The sequence below is a fragment of the Ambystoma mexicanum genome, chromosome 12 (assembly GCF_040938575.1).
Source record: "Ambystoma mexicanum isolate Mex_15411 chromosome 12, UKY_AmexF1_1, whole genome shotgun sequence".
Taxonomy (NCBI): Eukaryota; Metazoa; Chordata; class Amphibia; order Caudata; family Ambystomatidae; genus Ambystoma; species Ambystoma mexicanum.
Window position 1 is genome coordinate 1,183,050,149 of NC_090936.1, and position 24,138 is coordinate 1,183,074,286.

At 52.0% G+C, this 24,138-nt stretch overlaps 1 protein-coding gene across 5 annotated transcripts in view; it reads left to right on the forward strand.

Annotated features, from left to right (window-relative positions):
- SLC38A1 (solute carrier family 38 member 1) overlaps positions 1–24,138 on the forward strand; it is a 697,300-nt gene that overhangs the window by 640,047 nt on the left and 33,115 nt on the right. For all 5 annotated transcript variants that reach the window (XM_069629833.1, XM_069629835.1, XM_069629832.1 and 2 more), the window contains 3 exons: positions 14,191–14,270; positions 15,375–15,475; positions 19,573–19,691. In XM_069629833.1, the coding sequence (XP_069485934.1) occupies positions 14,191–14,270; positions 15,375–15,475; positions 19,573–19,691 (300 nt within the window). The remainder of the gene's footprint in view (positions 1–14,190; positions 14,271–15,374; positions 15,476–19,572; positions 19,692–24,138) is intronic.

The window sequence follows — 24,138 nt, forward strand, 5'->3', positions numbered from 1 at the left end:
CAGTCTTAGGCCTTTGTGCCTGCGCCGTTTGCTCCAGTCTTAGGCCTTTGCGCATGCACGTTTGCTCTAGTCTTAGGCCTTTGCGCATGAGCCGTTTGCTCTAGTCTTCGGCCTTTGCGCATGAGCCGCTTGCTCCATTCTTAGGCCTTTGCGCATGAGCGGATTGCTCCAGTCTTAGGCCTTTCCACATGATCCGCTTGCTCCAGTCTTAGGCCTTTGCTCATGCACCGTTTGCTCCAGTCTTAGGCCTTTGCGCATGCGCCGTTTGCTCCAGTCTTATGCCTTTGCGCATGCACAGTTTGCTCCAGTTTTAGGCCTTTGCGCATGAGCCGCTTGCTCCAGTCTTAGGCCTTTACGCATGCACCCTTTGCTCCAGTTTTAGGCCTTTGCACATGCACCCTTTGCTCCAGTCTTAGGTCTTTGCGAATGAGCCGCTTGATCCAGTTTTAGGCCTTTATGCATGAGCCATTTGCTCCCGTCTTAGGCCTTTGCGCATGTGCTGTTTGCTCTAGTCTTAGGCCTTTGTGCATGAGCCGTTTGCTCCAGTCTTAGGCCTTTGCGCATGAGCCGCTTGCTCCAGTCTTAGGCCTTTGTGCATGTTCCGCTTGCTCCAGTCTTAGGCCTTTGCGCATGTTCCGTTTGCTCCAGTCTTAGTCCTTTGCGCATGTTCCGTTTGCTCCAGTCTTAGGCCTTTGCGCATGCACCGTTTGCTCCAGTTTTAGGCCTTTGCGCAGGAACCGCTTTCTCCAGTCTTAGGCCTTTGCGCATGCACCCTTTGCTCCAGTCTTAGGCCTTTGCTCATGAGCCGCTTGCACCAGTTTTAGGCCTTTATGCATGAGCCGTTTGCTCCAGTTTTAGGCCTTTGCGCATGTGCCGTTTGCTCCAGTCTTAGGCCTTTGTGCATGAGCCGTTTGCTCCAGTCTTAGGCCTTTGTGCATGAGCCGCTTGCTCCAGTCTTAGGCCTTTGCGCATGCACCCTTTGCTCCAGTCTTAGGCCTTTGCGCATGAGCCGCTTGCTCCAGTTTTAGGCCTTTATGCATGAGCCATTTGCTCCCGTCTTAGGCCTTTGCGCATGAGCCATTTGCTCCAGTCTTAGGCCTTTGTGCATGTTCCGTTTGCTCCAGTCTTAGGCCTTTGTGCATGAGGCGTTTGCTCCAGTCTTAGGCCTTTGTGCATAAGCTGCTTGCTCCAGTCTTAGGCCTTTGCGCATAAGCTGCTTGCTCCAGTCTTAGGCCTTTGCGCATGAGCCATTTGCTCCAGTCTTAGGCCTTTGTGCATGTTCCGTTTGCTCCAGTCTTAGGCCTTTGCGCATGCACCCTTTGCTCCAGTCTTAGGCCTTTGCACATGAGCCGCTTGCTCCAGTTTTAGGCCTTTATGCATGAGCCATTTGCTCCCGTCTTAGGCCTTTGCGCATGAGCCATTTGCTCCAGTCTTAGGCCTTTGTGCATGTTCCGTTTGCTCCAGTCTTAGGCCTTTGTGCATGAGCCGTTTGCTCCAGTCTTAGGCCTTTGTGCATGAGCCGTTTGCTCCAGTCTTAGGCCTTTGTGCATAAGCTGCTTGCTCCAGTCTTAGGCCTTTGCGCATAAGCTGCTTGCTCCAGTCTTAGGCCTTTGCGCATGAGCCATTTGCTCCAGTCTTAGGCCTTTGTGCATGTTCCGTTTGCTCCAGTCTTAGGCCTTTGCGCATGCACCCTTTGCTCCAGTCTTAGGCCTTTGCGCATGCACCCTTTGCTCCAGTCTTAGGCCTTTGCGCATGAGCCGCTTGCTCCAGTTTTAGGCCTTTATGCATGAGCCATTTGCTCCCGTCTTAGGCCTTTGCGCATGAGCCGTTTGCTCTAGTCTTAGGCCTTTGCACATGAGCCGTTTGCTCTAATCTTAGGCCTTTGTGCATGAGCCGTTTGCTCCAGTCTTAGGCCTTTGTGCATAAGCTGCTTGCTCCAGTCTTAGGCCTTTGCGCATAAGCTGCTTGCTCCAGTCTTAGGCCTTTGCGCATGAGCCATTTGCTCTAGTCTTAGGCCTTTGTGCATGTTCCGTTTGCTCCAGTCTTAGGCCTTTGTGCATGAGCCGTTTGCTCCAGTCTTAGGCCTTTGTGCATGAGCCGCTTGCTCCAGTCTTAGGCCTTTGCGCATGAGCCATTTGCTCCAGTTTTAGGCCTTTGCGCATGTTCCGTTTGCTCCAGTCTTAGGCCTTTATGCATGAGCCATTTGCTCCCGTCTTAGGCCTTTGTGCATGAGCCGTTTGCTCCAGTATTAGGCCTTCACGCATGAGCCATTTGCTCCAGTCTTAGGACTTTGCTCATGTGCCGTTTGCTCCAGTCTTGGCCTGTGCGCATGCACCGCTTGGTCCGGTCTTAGGCCTTTGCAAATATGAGATGTTCCAGACTGCTCCGGATTTGGTATGGCTTTTTACATGTAATATCTTTGATAAATTGTGCAGTCAAATGAACAATTTGCCCTGATTATTTTAATAACCATCTCAGTGTGGGAGCCCCAGGGACACTTGCGGAGCTCCATTCATGGGTAGTCCCTCCGTCCACCGTCTCGCCTGCATCCACAGATCAGGGGCGGGATTTAGAAAAATACATTTTCAGGTGATGGACCTCAGGCAGAAAAGGTTCAGAGCCGGGGGTGAGCTGCATGGATGGGCCTCAGTGCAGAGCGGGTTCAGCATCAGGGGTGAGCTGCAGGGATGGGCCTCAGTGCAGAGCGGGTTCAGCATCGGGGGTGAGCTGCATGGATGGGTCTCAGTGCAGAGCGGGTTCAGAGCTGAGGGTGAACTGCAGGGATGGACCTCAGTGCTGAGCGGGTTCAGCATCGGGGGTGAGCTGCAGCTATGGGCCTTAGTGCAGAGCGGTTTCAGAGCCGGGGGACTAAGGAGGACTGCCGGATTGGCCCTCAGAGCGGGTTCAGAGCCAGGGGTGAGCTGCAGGGATGGGCCTCATTGCAGAGTGGGTTCAGAGCCAGGAAAGAGGGGAAGATTGCAGGCATGGGCCTCAGTGCATAGTGGGTTCAGAGCCGGGGAAGAGAGGAAGATTGCAGGCATGGGCCTCAGTGAAGAGCGGGTTCAGAGCCAGGTGTGAGCTGCAGGAATGGGTCTCAGTGCAGAGTGGGTTCAGAGCTGGGGAAGTGGGGGGACTGCAAGGATGGGCCTCAGTGCAGAGTGAATTCACAGCCGGGGGAGAGGGGGACTGCAGGGATGAGCCTCAGTGCAGAGTGAGTTCAGAGCGGGGTGAGTTGCAGGGATGGGCCTCAGTGCAGAGCGGGTTCAGAGCCGGGGGTGAGCTGCAGGGATGGGCCTCAGTACAGAGCGGGTTCAGAGCCAGGGTGGAGACTGCAGGGATGGGCCTCAGTGCAGAGCGGGTACAGAGCGGGGTGAGCTGCAGGGATGGACCTCAGGTAGAGCAGGTTCAGAGCTGGGTGTGAGCTGCAGGGATGGGCCTCAGTGCATTGTGGGTTCAGCACCGGGGTGAGCTGCAGGGATGGGTCTTACTGCAGAGTGGTTTCAGAGCCGGGGGATTAAGGGAGACTGCAGGGATGGGTCTCAGAGCGGGTTCTGAGCCAGGGGTGAGCTGCAGGGATGGGCCTCAGTGCCGAGTGGGTTCAGAGCGGGGTGAGTTGCAGAAATGGGCCTCAGTGCAGAGCGGGTTCAGAGCTGGGTGTGAGCTGCAGGGATTGGCCTCAGTGCAGAGCGGGTTCAGAGCCAGGGGAGAGGGGGGACTGCAGGGATTGGCCTCAGTGCAGAGCGGGTTCAGAGCGAGGCGAGGGAGACTGCAGGGATTGGCCTCAGTGCAGAGCGGGTTCAGAGCCGGGGTGAGCTGCAGGGTTGGGCCTCAGTGCAGGTCGGATTCAGAGCTGGGGGTGAGCTGCAGAAATGGGCCCTGGTGCAGAGCAGGTTCAGAGCCGGGGGTGAGCTGCAGGGATGGGCCTCAGTGCAGAGCGGGTTCAGAGCCAAGTGTGAGCTGCAGGGATGGGCCTCAGTGCAGAGCGGGTTCAGAGCCGGGGGTGAGCTGCAGGGATGGGCCTCAGTGCAGAGCGGGTTCAGAGCCAAGTGTGAGCTGCAGGGATGGGCCTCAGTGCAGAGCGGGTTCAGAGCCGGGGTGAGCTGCAGGGATGGGCCTCAGTGCAGAGCGGGTTCAGAGCCAGGTTGACCTGCAGGGATGGGCCTCAGTACAGAGCGGATTCAGAAACGGGGGTGAGCTGCAGGGATGGGCCTCAGTGCAGAGCGGGTTCAGAGCCGGGGGTGAGCTGCAGGGATGGGCCTCAGTGCAGAGCGGGTTCAGAGCCAGGTTGACCTGCAGGGATGGGCCTCAGTGCAGAGCGGATTCAGAAACGGGGGTGAGCTGCAGGGATGGGCCTCAGTGCAGAGCGGGTTCAGAGCCGGTGGTGAGCTGCAGGGATGGGCCTCAGTGCAGAGCGGGTTCAGAGCCGGGGGTGAGCTGCAGGAATGGGGATCTTCAGTCTCGTGAGGAGTGGAGAATGGTCCTTGGGAGGGCATAGGGCAATGAGCCTCAGAAGACTGTCTGGGAAGGATAGCCTTGCTTGGGGAGATCAGTGGAGCTGGGCCTCTCATGTACAACGCAGTGACATCAGAGCTATATTATAATATATAATAGTGACAACATGGCCAAGCCTGTCATTATGGTGTAATTAGCCAGCTCTGAAAATAATGACTGCACATCTATAAGAAACTTGGCATTTGTACAGTACATGCCCAAGTGTTACCGCCGCAGACCACATAGAACCGTAGCGGCCCCCATTGTTCCGGTACCTCTTGCCTGCACACATCAACACCTCAGGATTAACCTGGGCCATCCGCTCTAGCCCACTAGGCCCCACCCTCTCCCACGGAGCCGCGCCCAGCAAAGCCGCCCTCCCCCCATCAACAGTTACTGCGCTACTGTATAAAATGCCACGCCCAGTGCTGCCACCATGCCGCTCTCCAGCGAGGATTGTGGAATAAGCAATACCGATACACTGAGACTTGCATTGCATTGCATGTGGCCGGTGCACTCATAACTTGGAGATATACTGGAGATCAAAACAAGGGGCGTCATTACGAGGTTGCAGGTAGCCTTGCCGGTGTTACCGGCAAAGCTACCTCCAACCTCGTATATATAACTCGCAACCGGGTCCGGCATCCGCGAATGGGCAATTACCGGGGTATTCTGGCCCCGCCGAACCCGGTAATTGCCCTTTCGCGGATGCCGGAACCGGTACATCCCCATTCCCATTGAGCCCCATAGGGCTCAATGGGAATGGGGAGGTTGGATGCACCGGCACTGTGTGCACGGGTGCCGGTGCATCCGACTTGCTGGGCTCGTGGGTGCCACTCTGCCCGCCAGGTTGATACCTTACCGCCATAATTATAATGAGGCCCTATGTCTTCCGTAGTGCAGGAAATCCCTGCATGTATTAACGTACTACACATTCTGCTAATCAAATGCAGCTGGCAATCAAAGTCATCTCCACAGCACAACATTCCATGCTCTTGATAAGAAACATTTGTTTCATAAATTAAATATTGAGGGTCATCCAGGTACATTGCGTGCAGCATGCTCACTCAGACCTCTCCTGTGGTCTGCGGATGCTCGCGCTCTATACTGGTTGCCCAGGTACATTGCATACAGCATACCCACTGGGACTTCCCCTGAGGCCCGCGGATGCTGGCGCTCTATACTGGTTGCCCAGGTACATTGCATACAGCATGCTCGCTCAGGCTTCCCCTGTGGCCCGCGGATGCTGGCGCTCTATACTGGTTGCCCAGGTACATTGCATACAGCATACTCACTGGGACTTCCCCTGAGGCCCGCGGATGCTGGCGCTCTATACTGGTTGCCCAGGTACATTGCATACAGCATGCTCGCTCAGGCTTCCCCTGTGGCCCGCGGATGCTGGCGCTCTATACTGGTTGCCCAGGTACATTGCATACAGCATACTCACTGGGACTTCCCCTGTGGCCCGCGGATGATCGTGCTTTATACTGGTGGCCCAGGTACATTGCATACAGCATGCTCGCTCAGGCTTCCCCTGTGGCCCGCGGATGATCGTGCTTTATACTGGTTGCCCAGGTACATTGCATACAGCATGCTCCCTCAGGCTTCCCCTGTGGCCCGCGGATGATCGTGCTCTATACTGGTTGCCCAGGTACATTGCATACAGCATACTCGCTGGGACTTCCCCTGGGGTCTGCGGATGCTGGCGCTCTATACTGGTTGCCCAGGTACATTGCATGCAGCATGCTCCCTCAGGCTTCCCCTGTGGCCCGCGGATGATCGTGCTTTATACTGGTTGCCCAGGTACATTGCGTACAGCATACCCACTGGGACTTCCCCTGAGGCCCGCGGATGCTGGCGCTCTATACTGGTTGCTCAGGTACATTGCATACAGCATACTCACTGGGACTTCCCCTGAGGCCCGCGGATGCTGGCGCTCTATACTGGTTGCCCAGGTACATTGCATACAGCATACTCACTGGGACTTCCCCTGAGGCCCGCGGATGCTGGCGCTCTATACTTTTCGCCCAGGTGCATTGCGTGCAGCATGCTCGCTCAGGCTTCCCCTGTGGTCCGCGGAGGCTTGCGCTCTATACTGGTTGCTCAGGCACATTGCATTCAGCATACCCACTGGGACTTCCCCTGGGGTCAGCGGATGCTGGCGCTCTATACTGGTTGCCCAGGTACATTGCATGCAGCATGCTCGCTCAGGCTTCCCCTGTGGTCCGCAGATGCTCGTGCTCTGCACTGGTTGCCCAGGTACATTGCATGCAGCATGCTCCCTCAGGCTTCCCCTGTGGCCCGCGGATGATCGTGCTTTATACTGGTTGCCCAGGTACATTGCATACAGCATACTCACTGGGACTTCCCCTGAGGCCCGCGGATGCTGGCGCTCTATACTTTTCGCCCAGGTGCATTGCGTGCAGCATGCTCGCTCGGGCTTCCCCTGTGGTCTTTGGATGCTGGCGCTCTCCGCTGGTTGCTCAGGTACATTGCATACAGCATACTCACTGGGACTTCCCCTGGGGTCTGCGGATGCTGGCGCTCTATACTGGTTGCCCAGGTACATTGCGTGCAGCATGCTCGCTCAGGCTTCCCCTGTGGTCCGCAGATGCTCGTGCTCTATACTGGTTGCCCAGGTACATTGCATACAGCATACTCACTGGGACTTCCCCTGAGGCCCGCGGATGCTGGCGCTCTATACTTTTCGCCCAGGTGCATTGCGTGCAGCATGCTCGCTCGGGCTTCCCCTGTGGTCTTTGGATGCTGGCGCTCTCCGCTGGTTGCTCAGGTACATTGCATACAGCATACTCACTGGGACTTCCCCTGGGGTCTGCGGATGCTGGCGCTCTATACTGGTTGCCCAGGTACATTGCGTGCAGCATGCTCGCTCAGGCTTCCCCTGTGGTCCGCGGAGGCTTGCGCTCTATACTGGTTGCTCAGGCACATTGCATTCAGCATACCCACTGGGACTTCCCCTGGGGTCAGCGGATGCTGGCGCTCTATACTGGTTGCTCAGGTACATTGCGTGCAGCATGCTCACTCAGACCTCTCCTGTGGTCTGCGGATGCTCGCGCTCTTTACTTGTTACCCAGGTACATTACATACATGCTCCCTCAGGCATCCCCTGTGGTCCGCATATGCTCACGCTCTATACTGGTTGCCCAGGTACATTGCATACAGCATGCTCATTCGGACTTCCCCTGTGGCCCGCGGATGATCGTGCTTTATACTGGTTGGGCAGGTACATCGCATACAGCAGGCTCACTTAGGCTTTCCCTGTGGCCCGCGGATGCTCGCACTCTATACTGGTTGCCCAGGTACATCGCACACAGCAGGCTCACTTAGGCTTCCCCTGTGGCCCGCGGATGCTCGCACTCTATACTGGTTGCCCAGGTACATTGCATACAGCATACTCACTGGGACTTCCCCTGAGGCCCGCGGATGCTGGCGCTCTATACTTTTCTCCCAGGTGCATTGCGTGCAGCATGCTCGCTCGGGCTTCCCCTGTGGTCTTTGGATGCTGGTGCTCTCCGCTGGTTGCTCAGGTACATTGCATACAGCATACTCACTGGGACTTCCCCTGGGGTCTGCGGATGCTGGCGCTCTATACTGGTTGCCCAGGAACATTGCGTGCAGCATGCTCGCTCAGGCTTCCCCTGTGGTCCGCAGATGCTCGTGCTCTATACTGGTTGCCCAGGTACATTGCATACAGCATACTCACTGGGACTTCCCCTGAGGCCCGCGGATGCTGGCGCTCTATACTTTTCGCCCAGGTGCATTGCGTGCAGCATGCTCGCTCGGGCTTCCCCTGTGGTCTTTGGATGCTGGCGCTCTCCGCTGGTTGCTCAGGTACATTGCATACAGCATACTCACTGGGACTTCCCCTGGGGTCTGCGGATGCTGGCGCTCTATACAGGTTGCCCAGGTACATTGCGTGCAGCATGCTCGCTCAGGCTTCCCCTGTGGTCCGCGGAGTCTTGCGCTCTATACTGGTTGCTCAGGCACATTGCATACAGCATACCCACTGGGACTTCCCCTGGGGTCAGCGGATGCTGGCGCTCTATACTGGTTGCTCAGGTACATTGCGTGCAGCATGCTTGCTCGGGCTTCCCCTGTGGTCCGCGGATGCTGGCGCTCTATACTGGTTGCTCAGGTACATTGAATACAGCATACTCACTGGGACTCCCCCTGTGGTTCGCGTTGAGAAAGGAAAATCCAAGCTGATCCTCAGTCCCGGACAACTCCCTAACCGGAAGAAGCACCAGCAACAACATGGCCGCCGATCCTATGCATTCATGCCAATCTCTACTGCTCCAGCCATGGACAACTACATCGAAAGGTACCCTACCGGCTGCCCATATGTACCTGCTGAAATGCAAACTCTGCCTAGAGTGGACGAAGAGGTACAAGACAGAGCTGGAAACAACCATATGGGCTGAATGGACTAAACACACTATGAAGCAATGCCTCAAGTCGTTAGAGACATCACAATGACATAGCTGCGTTAGACAGGAAGCACACGTACAATCCGCACATTCCGGACACTCACACATCAACCTACACGAAGAACACACGCGTACAGCCCTGTGAGTTAGACGACGGTGACATATACATACTGTCTATACATGTATTATTTTGCCACTTAGGCTCACTACAGCAATGCAGAAACGCAAGAAGCAAGAAGAATTTGTATGCCTGCGTGCAGATGCTCACATGCAACTAACACTGTGGAAGAGCAGGAGCACCCACAGGACCAGGTCAACCACGACATGCACTAACATATGGACACTATGGAGAACACTTGCTAGAGGGCCGTGCAGGCCTTAGGGAAATACAGTAGGCCATAATTGCCTCAAGGAGATCTCAAACCGCAAGACGCTGTGCAAGCAGAATCAGCCACGACAAGAGCAGCCAAGGCCACAATGTTGCGAATGACATTCCAGACACAAGACCCAAGGTGATACCGGCCGCTGCAAGGAATATTCTGTGCAAAATACAAGCTAATTCGAAGTAATTGAAGCCGAAGAGATGGTCTCCTACCATGTGACTCGGCCAAACTGGTACCGGGCCAAGGCTCAGAAGCTGGAAACGAGCAGGCGTCCCACGGCTAGACAGCGGCTTTTGCAACAATAGTTGCTACTCCCAGGCTACCGTGTACGATGGGAATTGAACGCTCTCATGGCCTTAATCTATTACACACTATTGTATAATCACAGACACATAGTATACATGTAACGAGAACAGGTGCCTTGCGGGCTGGGAAAAGAGTTAGTCCCAGGCTTGGGGGCCGTAGCCTGACCAATCAAGACACTGTGTTTGGGGGCAGATGGCGAGGGGCTAGTGACCAATCACAGGGCTCACCTAATGTAACAACTTCAAAGTAGTAACTTTCTGGGATGCTCCAAGTACACCACCTGACGCAGTAGCATCCAATAACAATTCTCTTCTATAGGTTCCTATACTGGAACTACTACTCAGGAGCCAGCACTGAACTCTGTTAGGTTTGGGAAAGGAACCTGCTGAGTGATGAAGGGTATGTCGTCACAAGTGTACAAAACTGGTCTGCAAGCCCGATTGCGATGAGATGTGCCTGGATCGCTCCACGCATATGACCTCTGTGTGTTTTGCATAATAAACCGCAGCAACCCTTGCTCCTTGTGTGGACCTCAACTTCTTTGGGACCAGGGAAGGAGTTAGGACCTTCTGTGAGCTGGGAGTCCGAGGACCCTTGGCACGGCTCTGCTGGCCACAGAAACTACCCGAACAGCGTATGCTGGCGCTCTATCGTGGTTGCCCAGGTACATTGCGTGCAGCATGTTCGCTCAGGCTTCCCCTGTGTTCCGCGGATGCTCGTGCTCTGTACTGGTTGCTCAGGTACATTGCGTACAGCATGCTCACTGGGACTTCCTCTGTGGTCCACGGATGCTGGCGCTCTATACTGGTTGCTCAGGTACATTGCGTACAGCATGCTCACTGGGACTTCCTCTGTGGTCCGCGGATGCTGGCGCTCTATACTGGTTGCTCAGGTACATTGCATACAGCATGCTCACTCGGACTTCCTCTGTGGTCCGCGGATGCTGGCGTTCTATACTGGTTTCCCAGGTACATTGCATACAGCATGCTCGCTCGGGCTTCCCCTGTGTTCCGCGGATGCTCGTGCTCTGTACTGGTTGCTCAGGTACATTGCGTACAGCATACCCACTGAGACTTCCCCTGGAGTCCGCGGATGCTGGCGCTCTATACTGGTTGCTCAGGTACATTGCGTACAGCATACCCACTGGGACTTCCCCTGGGGTCCGCGGATGCTGGCGCTCTATACTGGTTGCTCAGGTACATTGCGTACAGCATGCTGGCTCGGGCTTCCCCTGTAGCCCGTTGATGCTTGCGCTCTATACTGGTTGCTCAGGTACATTGCGTACAGCATACCCACTGGGACTTCCCCTGGGGTCCGCGGATGCTGGCGCTCTATACTGGTTGCTCAGGTACATTGCGTACAGCATGCTCACTGGGACTTCCCCTGGGGTCCGCGGATGCTGGCGCTCTATACTGGTTGCTCAGGTACATTGCGTACAGCATGCTGGCTCGGGCTTCCCCTGTAGCCCGTTGATGCTTGCGCTCTATACTGGTTGCTCAGGTACATTGCGTACAGCATACCCACTGGGACTTCCCCTGGGGTCCGCGGATGCTGGCGCTCTATACTGGTTGCTCAGGTACATTGCGTACAGCATGCTCACTGGGACTTCCCCTGGGGTCCGCGGATGCTGGCGCTCCATACTGGTTGCTCAGGTACATTGCGCACAGCATGCTCACTGGGACTTCCTCTGTGGTCCGCGGATGCTGGCGCTCTATACTGGTTCCTCAGGTACATTGCGTACAGCATACCCACTGGGACTTCCCCTGGGGTCCGCGGATGCTGGCGCTCTATACTGGTTGCTCAGGTACATTGCGTACAGCATGCTGGCTCGGGCTTCCCCTGTAGCCCGTTGATGCTTGCGCTCTATACTGGTTGCTCAGGTACATTGCGTACAGCATGCTCACTGGGACTTCCCCTGGGGTCCGCGGATGCTGGCACTCTATACTGGTTGCTCAGGTACATTGCGCACAGCATGCTCACTGGGACTTCCTCTGTGGTCCGCGGATGCTGGCGCTCTATACTGGTTGCTCAGGTACATTGCGTACAGCATACCCACTGGGACTTCCCCTGGGGTCCGCGGATGCTGGCGCTCTATACTGGTTGCTCAGGTACATTGCGTACAGCATGCTGGCTCGGGCTTCCCCTGTAGCCCGTTGATGCTTGCGCTCTATACTGGTTGCTCAGGTACATTGCGTACAGCATACCCACTGGGACTTCCCCTGGGGTCCGCGGATGCTGGCGCTCTATACTGGTTGCTCAGGTACATTGCGTACAGCATGCTCACTGGGACTTCCCCTGTGGTCCGCGGATGCTGGCGCTCTATACTGGTTGCTCAGGTACATTGCGTACAGCATGCTGGCTCGGGCTTCCCCTGGGGTCCGCGGATGCTGGCGCTCTATACTGGTTGCTCAGGTACATTGCGTACAGCATGCTGGCTCGGGCTTCCCCTGTAGCCCATTGATGCTCGTGCTCTGTACTGGTTGCTCAGGTACATTGCGTACAGCATGCTGGCTCGGGCTTCCCCTGTAGCCCGCGGATGCTGGCGCTCTATACTGGTTGCTCAGGTACATTGCGTACAGCATGCTGGCTCGGGCTTCCCCTGTAGCCCGCTGATGCTGGCGCTCTATACTGGTTGCTCAGGTACATTGCGTGCAGCATGCTGGCTCGGGCTTCCCCTGTAGCCCGCTGATGCTGACGCTCTATACTGGTTGCTCAGGTACATTGCGTACAGCATGCTGGCTCGTGCTTCCCCTGTAGCCCGTTGATGCTGGCGCTCTATACTGGTTGCTCAGGTACATTGCGTGCAGCATGCTGGCTCGGGCTTCCCCTGTAGCCCGTTGATGCTGGCGCTCTATACTGGTTGCTCAGGTACATTGCGTGCAGCATGCTGGCTCGGGCTTCCCCTGTAGCCCGTTGATGCTGACGCTCTATACTGGTTGCTCAGGTACATTGCGTACAGCATGCTGGCTCGGGCTTCCCCTGTAGCCCGTTGATACTGGCGCTCTATACTGGTTGCTCAGGTACATTGCGTGCAGCATGCTGGCTCGGGCTTCCCCTGTAGCCCGTTGATGCTGGCGCTCTATACTGGTTGCTCAGGTACATTGCGTGCAGCATGCTGGCTCGGGCTTCCCCTGTAGCCCGTTGATGCTGACGCTCTATACTGGTTGCTCAGGTACATTGCGTGCAGCATGCTGGCTCGGGCTTCCCCTGTAGCCCGTTGATGCTGACGCTCTATACTGGTTGCTCAGGTACATTGCGTGCAGCATGCTGGCTCGGGCTTCCCCTGTAGCCCGTTGATGCTGGCGCTCTATACTGGTTGCTCAGGTACATTGCGTGCAGCATGCTGGCTCGGGCTTCCCCTGTAGCCCGTTGATGCTGACGCTCTATACTGGTTGCTCAGGTACATTGCGTACAGCATGCTGGCTCGGGCTTCCCCTGTAGCCCGTTGATGCTGGCGCTCTATACTGGTTGCTCAGGTACATTGCGTGCAGCATGCTGGCTCGGGCTTCCCCTGTAGCCCGTTGATGCTGGCGCTCTATACTGGTTGCTCAGGTACATTGCGTGCAGCATGCTGGCTCGGGCTTCCCCTGTAGCCCGTTGATGCGGACGCTCTATACTGGTTGCTCAGGTACATTGCGTACAGCATGCTGGCTCGGGCTTCCCCTGTAGCCCGTTGATGCTGGCGCTCTATACTGGTTGCTCAGGTACATTGCGTGCAGCATGCTGGCTCGGGCTTCCCCTGTAGCCCGTTGATGCTGGCGCTCTATACTGGTTGCTCAGGTACATTGCGTGCAGCATGCTGGCTCGGGCTTCCCCTGTAGCCCGTTGATGCTTGCGCTCTATACTGGTTTGTAAACACAGGACCGGGATGCGAACCTGTGTTGCTCTGCGCTGTCTTGCTTCCAAGACAAGCCCCTAAGCTATCGTCCCGGCCCTATAAATATATGTTCATCTATAATTTGCCATGTCTACTGCTATATTTACCATATAGGTGTTTGGTGCTTATAAACATTCAATACAGTCTTTATAGTGCCTGCATAGCTGCTATATAGTGCCTCTAGAGCGCATTTAGGGCCTGATTCACAAAAGTATTTTCAATGGTTAAAAACCATTGAAAAGCGCTTTGTGAATCAGGCCCCGTTGTGTCTGCACAACTTCAAAATAGTTACTGTCGAGCACCTATCATTTCTGTATAGTTTTATGATGCATGCATACTTTGCATATAGTTTCTAACGTGGTCCTATATAGTGTCACTGTACTTTAAATGTTTTCTAAATGGCCTCTCTCATTCCCTATATGTTTACAGTGCCCCTATGCATTCTTTATAGTTTGTATAGTATTTCTATCCATTGTGTAGTTTTGATTTTGTGCAATTGCTGTAGCGCCTCCTTATTTTCTGCATCCTTTAGCTGCTATCAACGCTAAAATGTCCTCTGTGGCGCTGGCGAAGGAGGGGTGGTCTCCGAAGCATAGATATTGCGCAACTTCTCCCTGTAATCTCGTTGACCATTTTATAATGCTGATTGTGTCTTTTTTCTTTTTGTTTTGTTACCTGTTCACAGACCGTGTACGCCTTGCCCACCCTCGCCTTTGCCTTCGTGTGCCACCCTTCGGTCCTGCCAATCTACAGCGAGCTCAAGGCGTAAGTCCTTCTTTCTGTGTTTCTTGTATCTATGTCCAAATAAATGGCAATATTTCTAATGATGACTCGGGGAGCTGCCAGTCAGGCCTACAGACATGTTCCTACTTCGCTAAGTTCCAGTTACACAGGGGATGGACCCACTGTCTCCCGCCACCGAGGCACCCCACTCCCAGCTGACACTCCTAGAACCTTAGTTATAGGAACACTCTACTCTGACGTCACACTCACTCCCAACCTCCTCACCCACACCCCAGGCACAGAGGAATGCAGACCAGAAACCCCAGTATTCCTGTACCTGGTGGTTGCAAACGGGATCATACCAAAATAGAGAATGAACTCATTTCCAATCCCAAAATACCGAATTTGGAAAACCCATTTTACCCTATGGAGCTAGCGTTGGGATAGGCTATCAGTTACTGCCAGCTATGGCATGCAATGTGTCATTATTTGTTAATACTTTTGCTTAAGATGCTTAATGTGATAATTCAGTGGGCGCACCCTAACGTAGCGGGGTCCCCGGAAAACAGTCCTACTGCGCAACCTTTCGGAGGCTTCCATCTTGACGTGTATCGTCCGAGTAGAAACACTGCATTTAGAGGAATCGTACCAAAATGTCGCCCTCACAATTACGGCCGAGAATGGCGACTTTTTGTGGACCGCCCCTTACACCACATATATATGTGGGGGAATATAATATTATAATGGCGGGTGGTTGCGGGGGTCTCCCCCGCATATATATGTGGTGTAAAGGGGTTTTTAAAAAAGTCTGCATTTTGGGCCGTCGCAATAATCACATCGATCCCATTTAGAAGTGATGAGACTAAGACTAAGCTTGCATATCATCATCATTGGTATGGCCCCAGCTCTCCAGGTTGCCTTTAGAGAGGTATATTAGTCTTGCGAGGATAGCTCAGGGGCAACGGGCTCGCCTTGGAAGCAAGACGACACGGAGCAACACAGGTTTGATCCTGGGGTCCGCGCTTAGAAGCCTCTGGGTATTAACCCTGTTAGAAATAACCAATCATATCATATTGGGAAAGTCTGGCAATAGTACACCTCCTTCTTGATTAACGTACTGACCGCGCCATCTTGTTTTTTGTCCAGGCGCACCCAGAAACGAATGCAAATGGTGGCCAACGTGTCCTTCTTCGCCATGTTCAGTATGTACCTCATGACGGCTCTTTTTGGATACCTAACGTTCTACGGTAAGAGCAGCAGACAGCCGGATATAGCCCACCCGTCCGCTATGAAGTTCTAAAAGGTCCCCCAGGAAGTTGGGCTTGTTGACGCACCAGATGGTAAAATCCAGTCCAGGTTTTTAGGATATTCGCTGTTATCCTGATGAGTGAAATGCACACCGAATGCATTGTGATGGAGATTGGTAGTTGGTCTTCATGGAAACCCGACTGGATTTCACTATCAGCCACCCGTCAGCAAGCCGAGCAATGTCCACTGATTCCATGAATCTGGGAGACGTTCCAGAGCCTTAGACACCAGCATTGACGAGGTCCAGCCTTGAGCCTCCATGCCAGGACATGTCGTAAATCTTGCCAAGATTCGACAAGGGTTCACGGTCTCAGCCTTCAACAACCCCCACTTCAACCCCTTCCCATTATTATAATCCTGTCTCCCCGCCTCACACCTTCCTTCTCCTGGTCCCTCACCCTACTCGGTCCTTGCTCTACCTACTTGTAGGCCTGAAAGTTCCCTTTAAGGTTGCGATACCATATACCACAGAACAATGACCTTTGAACCTTGTGGTAATATAAGCATTATTGGCCTCCAGTGCTGTCCTGGTCTAAATGTAAAACTTCAGGCTGCTCGCTAATTCCTACAGGGCCATATTCTTCCAGGGAGTTCTGAACCATGCCTGATGGACCAGGGTCTCAAGTCTCGAGTTGCTGATGATGTGACCCGGATCCCTGAGTTGGAATACACCCTGTAGTCGAAAGCTACCCATATTGTAATATTAGGTTGTGTATGCCCCCCCCTCTGGCTTCCTTTGCCACCCCCCCGCCCCCTGGGTTTTGTCTGTTTCCCTCAAGTGTTCGAGAAAAGAAAGGCCCTGGCCCACCGGCATGGCGTCACAGCAGTTGATTATGAATTCCATAATGCCCTGCTGTGACGTCACAGTGGAGGGATATGGCATTCTGGAAAGGAAACAGTTGCTAGGTCTGCCACTGGGAGCCGTACACAGCCATACAGAGACTGTTATAAAGAATGAAAATGATCACGTGTCCTATTGTAACATTAAACCTCTGGAATTCCAAAACCCACCATGATGTAGGCATGTTAAGTAACGTAATGCCAGTATGTTTTACTGCACATGTGTGCAGAGGGGCAGCTAGAGTATGTCAGTTTCCACCATTGCCCTCGGAGAGTGGGGTGGAATGGGAAACGTCGTGGTACTTTCAACCTGGGCGCAGGGGGATGGTGTGCTTTCATCGTTTTACCTAGCATACATGCACACACATGTAACACACATGAGCACTCGCAGGCATTCCACGCTGCCAAAGAATTTCTGTTTCAACAAATGTCAAATTATTCACAAAATGTTTAAAATATAGAATTGGTGGGGGCAATAAGCCTGGGCAATGCAGAATTAGCAGGGGCAAGTCCTAAAGAAAAGGGGGGGGGTGTGACGTCACCAGAAATTAGCACATCGAGGTGGAATATGCACATTTCATTAAAGTGGCTTTGCATAACCACCCAAATTGCACAAGTCGAATGACATTTGCCTTTCATAAAATCAACACACACAAAACCAAGAGATGATGTTTTCTTCTAATGGTGTTTTAAAAAGGTTAAGAGGTGTGCATGTTTTAAACTCTAAGAACCAATACAAATGTTTACCCTGGAACTTGCAGCACCGAAATGTCACATTTCACTTTACTTGTTTGCTATTTTTCATCAGCTTATCTGGTGCCGTGGTGAAGTCCCCAGCACGTGACCCTGGCGACCGCGGTTGGTTGGCATAAGTAAAAAAAAAACAGCCAATGTTTTTTATTTTACACACAGCCTCTAAAATACCCAGGGGGAACGGCATTCGCCTTCTGAAGAAAGTGGGTAAATGTCGCCCACCCACGTGTACCCTCAACTTGAGCCCTGAATGTTTAGTTGCTTAGAGTTTTCAATTTCAGTAGAATTGCTGCGGAAACTGCAACAGGATAACGCCTTGGGTAATTGATTTCGGATACAAATAATTTCTTAAATCGGTAGTAAATTAAATCTAAACCGTATGAAATGATTGTGGTAATTTGCGTTCTGAACTTTATTAAATAAGGAGCCAGAGCCCCCACTCTTTTCTGCTCCCTCCCCAGATGAGTATAAAGGGGATATTTCTGCGTTGAAACCTTTACGGATCACCCTACTGGGGTTCTTAGTCAAAAAGTCGTTGGTTAGATTTAAGGGCGATATCCATTCCATACATTTTATTGTGTAGGGCAGGCAGTAACCGGATTCCCTAAGGTTTCCTCCACATTTCCTGTTCATTTTGTACCATTTGAGCCTAAGGCATTGATTAGAAGCCCATTAGAGTGCAGTCTAATAGAATACAATCACTGCCAAGTAGATTTAAAGGATCCTAACCTAAAGGAGATAAAAGCCACTTTCTCCCGACACTCCTCGATATCAGAGATATAAAGGTTAAAAAGATACAGGGCCAACACGCACCCATGTTTTAAGCCTGTGCGCGTGGGAATAGGACTTGACAGTTGGCCGCGGAGGTGAAGACGACACGGAGAAACACAGGGTTGATCCCTGAGCCTGTTCTTAGAAACCTCTGGGTATTAAGCGTGTTATAAATAACCTATCATATCCTAAATAGTGTGTAACGTATCGGGCCCAAGTTTCTAGATCATGTTTAAATGATCTGTTAGATAATGTATTGGGATCCCCTGCTCTAGAGTCACTTGCTTTATTTGTGATAAAGCCTAAATCTTTAAGCTCTTAATTGAATACCTAATGGGAGACACAATGGACACGTGGCTCAGCTTCCAGCTGTCTATTAGCCCCGTAAGGTCTTCCAAAGGAATCCGCCCGCACGTGTTCCGTGTTGGGGTTCATTTGGCCTTTGGCTTGATTCGACCCAAGACCATTGATGATGGTCCAGAGGTTAGTTTCTGATTTACCTGCAACTAGAGCTCGGATCCTGTCCTGGTCTCGTAGAAAGAGCGAATGACGCTGCACTGGCGCTGTTGCGACCAATTCTTATATTGATAGCGCTCTTTATTAATTTCCCTTTTTATGTATAGTGTCTTTAATCCTAAGCCTCAAGTTCTTTTTCTGGGCGAAAACCTGTTCATCAAACACGTGTGGGTGTTTTTATCGCTTTAGCAAGTTTCTTAAATGACCTCATAGTCCTACAACAGTTCTTTTGAACGAATAAGTGAAATGAGTTACATTTCCTCACGTTACTTTCATCCCATTTTACAACATTGTTCCCACAGTTTATTACTAGTTCAGTCGGACCCTCATTGGAAAGGTATTTAACATGTAGGTCAAATGTCAATGTGTCCAGCACACTTAAGTGTTGACACTTGCTATGTAACTCCATCGACACAAACATGTAATCGAGGGTAAAACATGATTCTCTGCTGAGCTACATCCACACATCAAAATGTCCCCAGCTACGTTCCCAGGCACAAGCAGCGCACAGCACACACGCCCAATGTTCATACATGCAACACATAGACGCAGGTAAACGTAGGCGTACACACCATGCACACAGGTTAGATGCACACAGAACACATCTTCACAGACGTGCGATTTATGTAATCCAATTAAGTACATCTCCCATCTCCTCGGCTCCTTTTTGCCCTTTGCATGCCCTGCTCTCCATCAGAAGACTGCACGATGCCCTAGCACCTTTTAATAATAATAATAATTAACACCGAGAGGGAAGCAGAGAAAAATGGAGCCGGGAGCTAACGGAAGGGTGAGCAATTAGCAGTGGAGGAAGGCAGTGGTGAGCAGATCACTGCGACTCAGTTAGGATGGGGAGTGCAGGGTGTGTGGACCTAGGTGTTAAGGAGGAGCCATCCCTTCAAAAGGAAGGTCTTGAGCTCTTTGCTGAACTGTTAGAGCGATGGGGCGAGTCTGACCTTTCCTCTACTCCCTGTGTATCACACCTCCCATGATACTAGCGCCTTACATGTGTTGACAGTGTAAGATAAGGTCTGCACGTACAGGCACTGCGTATTCCATTGGCTGCCACTGGAAGACTAGACCAGTCCGTGTCATTGAAATGTGCCTGCACAGATTCCATCTTTGGTCAGTGGCTCACTGCTTGCTCTTTCCACAGGGAATGTACAGTCGGAGCTGCTGCACACTTATCAGAGCAAAACGGATGTCCTACTCCTGACCGTGCGCTTGGCTGTCATCACTGCTGTCATACTCACCGTGCCGGTGCTGTTTTTCACCGTAAGTAGAAGAGTTTGCTATAAAATACAAACACCGGGGGTATCGGATCCCAAAGTATGCAGGTGACATGTCAAGGAAGTGTGGATTGCGGTAGATGCAGTTCTGTGGAAAGGTGGCCATGCTAGAGTGCATCGAGAGTTTATAAGTGGCCTGCATTGGTGCCCATTCTTAGACTGCCAGCAGACCCATCCTTCTGGAAGTGGTATGCATTGTTGCCCATTCCTAGACTGTCAGCAGACCCATGCTTCTGTAAGTGGTATGCACTGTTGCCCATTCCTAGACTGTCAGCAGTGTAGGAACAGTCAACTCTCATGCTGGACTTCCTTTGCATATTGTACTCATGGTGGCCCTGAATCATGCTGTTCCCATCTTCATCTTGTATCCTGGCTTGCAACATTATGCGTTACTACTGACCTCTGCAATTGTATTCGCTCTCCACACTTGCTTCTCCACTCTTTTTGACTGCTTACTCTCTTTTCTCTCCTCCTTTCCCTTCTCCCTTTTCCTATCTCCTCCCCTTACTTTCTTCTATGCACTTACTCTATCAGAATTGTCCCTGTGTCCCTGGACCTAGTATGATAGCAACCTCGTCTGTTTCCTCCACCCTCCCATTACTGTTTTTTTTCCTCCCCACACCCCCTCCAGCACTATCTGAAATGTCGTCAGGCCTAGTATGAGAGTCGCTTGTTTTGTTCCTCCCCTACCTTTCTGCACCCCTCTCCCTCACCTTGTGTTTTTCTCCGGCTCTACCAGAAATGTCGGCAGGACTAGTACGGTAGTCGCCTGTCTGTTTCCATTTCCTTCCCACTCTCCCCCTCTCTTCCTTATCTATGTCTTAGCTCTTGCACTATCTGAAATGTCGTCAGGCCGAGTACGATAGTTAATTTCACATCCTTACTGTTCATGGCCTGTAAGAATGTGGTTGTATTTTCCCTTGTTCCCTCCCTTGCCTTGAAGCGCTTATATCAGCAGACCCATACTTCTGTAAGTCGTATGTGTTGGTGCCCATTCCTCGACTGTCAGCAGACCCATGTTTCTGTAAATGGTATGCATGGGTGCCCATTCCTAGACTGTCAGCAGACCCAATTTTCTGTAAGTGGTATGCATGGGTGCCCATTCCTAGACTGTCAGCAGACCCATGTTTCTGTAAGTGGTATGCATTGGTGCCCATTCCTAAACTGTCAGCAGACCCAAGCTTCTGTAAGTGGTATGAATGGGTGCCCATTTCTAGAGTGTCAGCAGACCCATGCTTCTGTAAGTGGTATGCATTGGTGCCCATTCCTAGACTGTCAGCAGACCCATGCTTCTGTAAGTGGTATGCATTGGTGCCCATTCCTAGACTGTCAGCAGGTCCACGCTTTTGTAAGTGGCATGCATTGGTGCCCATTCTTAGACTGCCAGCAGACCCACGCTTTTGTAAGTGGTATGCATGGGTGTCCATTTCTAGACTGTCAGCAGAGCCAGGCTTTTGTAAGTGGTATGCATGTGTGCCCATTCCTAGACTGTCAGCAGACCCACGCTTTTGTAAGTGGTATGCATGGGTGCCCATTTCTAGACTGTCAGCAGACCCACGCCTCTGTAAGTGGTATGCATGCATGCCCATTCCTAGACTGTCAGCAGACCTATGCTTTTGTAAGTGGCATGCATGGGTGTCCATTTCTAGACTGTCAGCAGACCCATGCTTTTGTAAGTGGCATGCATTGGTGCCCATTCCTAGACTGTCAGCAGGTCCACACATTTATAAGTGGCATGCATTGGTGCCCATTCTTAGACTGCCAGCAGACCCACGCTTTTGTAAGTGGTATGCATGCGTGCCCATTCCTAGATTGTCAGCAGACCTATGCTTCGGTAAGTGGTATGTTGGTGCCCATTCCTATACTGTCAGCAGGTCCACACTTTTATAAGTGGTATGCACGCGTGCCCATTCCTAGATTGTCATCAGACCTATGCTTCTGTAAGTGGTATGCATTGGTGCCCATTCCTAGACTGTCAGCAGGTCCACGCTTTTGTAAGTGGCATGCATGGGTGTCCATTCCTAGACTGTCAGCAGGTCCACGCTTTTATAAGTGGCATGCATTGGTGCCCATTCTTAGACTGCCAGCAGACCCACGCTTTTGTAAGTGGTATGCATGCGTGCCCATTCCTAGACTGTCAGCAGGTCCACGCTTTTGTAAGTGGCATGCATTGGTGCCCATTCCTAGACTGTCAGCAGACCCATGCTTTTGTAAGTGGTATGCATGCGTGCCCATTCCTAGAGTGTCAGCAGACCCATGCTTTTCTAAGTGGTATGCATGGGTGCCCATTCCTAGACTGTCAGCAGACCCATGCTTTTGTAAGTGGCATGCATTGGTGCCCATTCTTAGACTGCCAGCAGACCCATGCTTTTGTAAGTGGTATGCATGGGTGCCCATTCCTAGACTGTCAGCAGACCCATGCTTCTGTAAAGGGTATGCATGGGTGCCCAGTCTGGCTTTGTCTGTTGCTAATTGTGGCTAACATTTAACTGCACTCCCTGTGTACCCTGCACTCCTTAAACCTCAGAGGTTCTCTGTGAGCAATGCACTATACACCTACCACTGCCCCGCCCCTTTCAGCAGATTCGGAGCAATCAAACGCTACTAAAATGGCAGTGGTAGGGTTAACGTTGTCAATAGCAGCCCCTTTCTTGGGATGTTTCATGGAGTGGTGTATGGCAAGAGGATGTGTTATCCCTGAAAGGTTAGCCCCCCCTGAGTGAGGATTGCTTCACGTGAGCATGGCCTCTAAGCAGTCCAGAAGTGGGGAATGACTGGGCAATACCCTGGTTACTTTACTTGCCCTGCACCGAGCATAAGGATTGGCAGTATTTTTATGAGTAACTATGATAACATGATTCTTGCAATAACCAACAGACTGAGTCCAAATGAGCATTAAACAAGCCACCTCATGTATCATGAGGTGAAACAGCCTAAATACCTAATAACAACTTGTATGACATATAAACATGTATGTATTATAATTGGCTTTGAGCTACTTGGTCCTGCAATGCCCCGTTGCCCAAAAACACCTAGTAAATGGTCTGTGTTTTGAATGTGACTTGAAACACTTGTGTATAGGCGCGTTATAAATGCCATATTATATCATATCCTATATCAATGTGCAGTACAGTAGTTCCCACCGTTCGTCTGAATCCCAGCTCCACAACAGACACACTCTGTTCTCCTGGGCATAAACATAGTATGTGTCCAAGACGGAGCTGGATCCCAGGTGGGGCCGGCAGCAGGCTGTAGGGCAAGCACGGTGAGCAGTGTATGCCTGGACGCAAGCTCTGGGAACACTGATGTTGCGGATGGAAAACATGGCAACGCGTGAAAGAGTCCTGGCTGGGAAAAGAGAAGTAGAGCGCATATGCAGCTGTGTGCAATGGTGCATTGATGCACGTGTGATGGGGCGCATGCACGTGCACTGATATGGAGTAAGATTCAGGACATGGTTTGGCTGGTGCTCAGCCTGGGTGTCTGAGTTAAAATGCTGTATCCTCCCCTGTGTGGCCCAAGGCGGGTGCACCCCGGGACAGGGCTAGCCGCTCCTTTGCCCAGATTCTGCAGTGCTCATTGTCACTTCCCAGCTGATCACACCCTCATGTTGCATTTCCTGTCCCCCAAAAATGAACTGAGGTGTCAGGCACTCAAATCATGTCGGCTCTCTCAGGTTTTCTGCACTCTCACCTGTCATAACGCACAGTCTGATTTGAACCCAAGAGGTCTCTCCTAGGCCGGCTAGGTGGCCTGTACCTTCTCCTAAGACTCCGTGTGTCCATTGTTGCCGCTCCGCTCCGCAGTGCAAAGAAGGCAGGGTATCAAAGTAAGACAGGCGCAATTGATCACAGTTCAAGGGTGTTTATTGAACTCTTATCAGGGGTGTGAAGAACGCATATCTAACCCTAAATCTACGATGGGAGCAAGCTACGACTATCAAATAACAATAATACAGCCATAATGGAGTCTATTCAAATAAAAAGGGCCTATACTAAAAAAAGAATATTGGCAATGCATACCGCTATGCTGCAAAATAGTGTGGGATAATGTTCACAAAAAGAAAAAAGTGTTCACAAAATAAGTCAGGATGTTAGGCCGTGGGTCTCCCTTCCCCAGACTTTTAGCACAGGGCAAGGCGGGTCACTCCAGCACAACACACTCCTGGGCTTCTCTGGCACAAGGTTACAGTTTCTTTCCCCTACATCTAGGCCATCCGTGCCCAAGTCTATTTTGTGCAAAGTGCCTTGCCTCATAGGACCCGTTGCATCACAAATAACAAAGAAAATTTCCTTTCTTAATATTCACGTCGGGTGATTTACTTTTCACCATGGATCCCCCTCAGCCAGGCTCCGATCCTTCTTTCACTGATAGCCTCCCTCAGTCGGGTTCAGACCAACTTCAATTTTTAGGCATCCCTCAGTTGGGTTCAC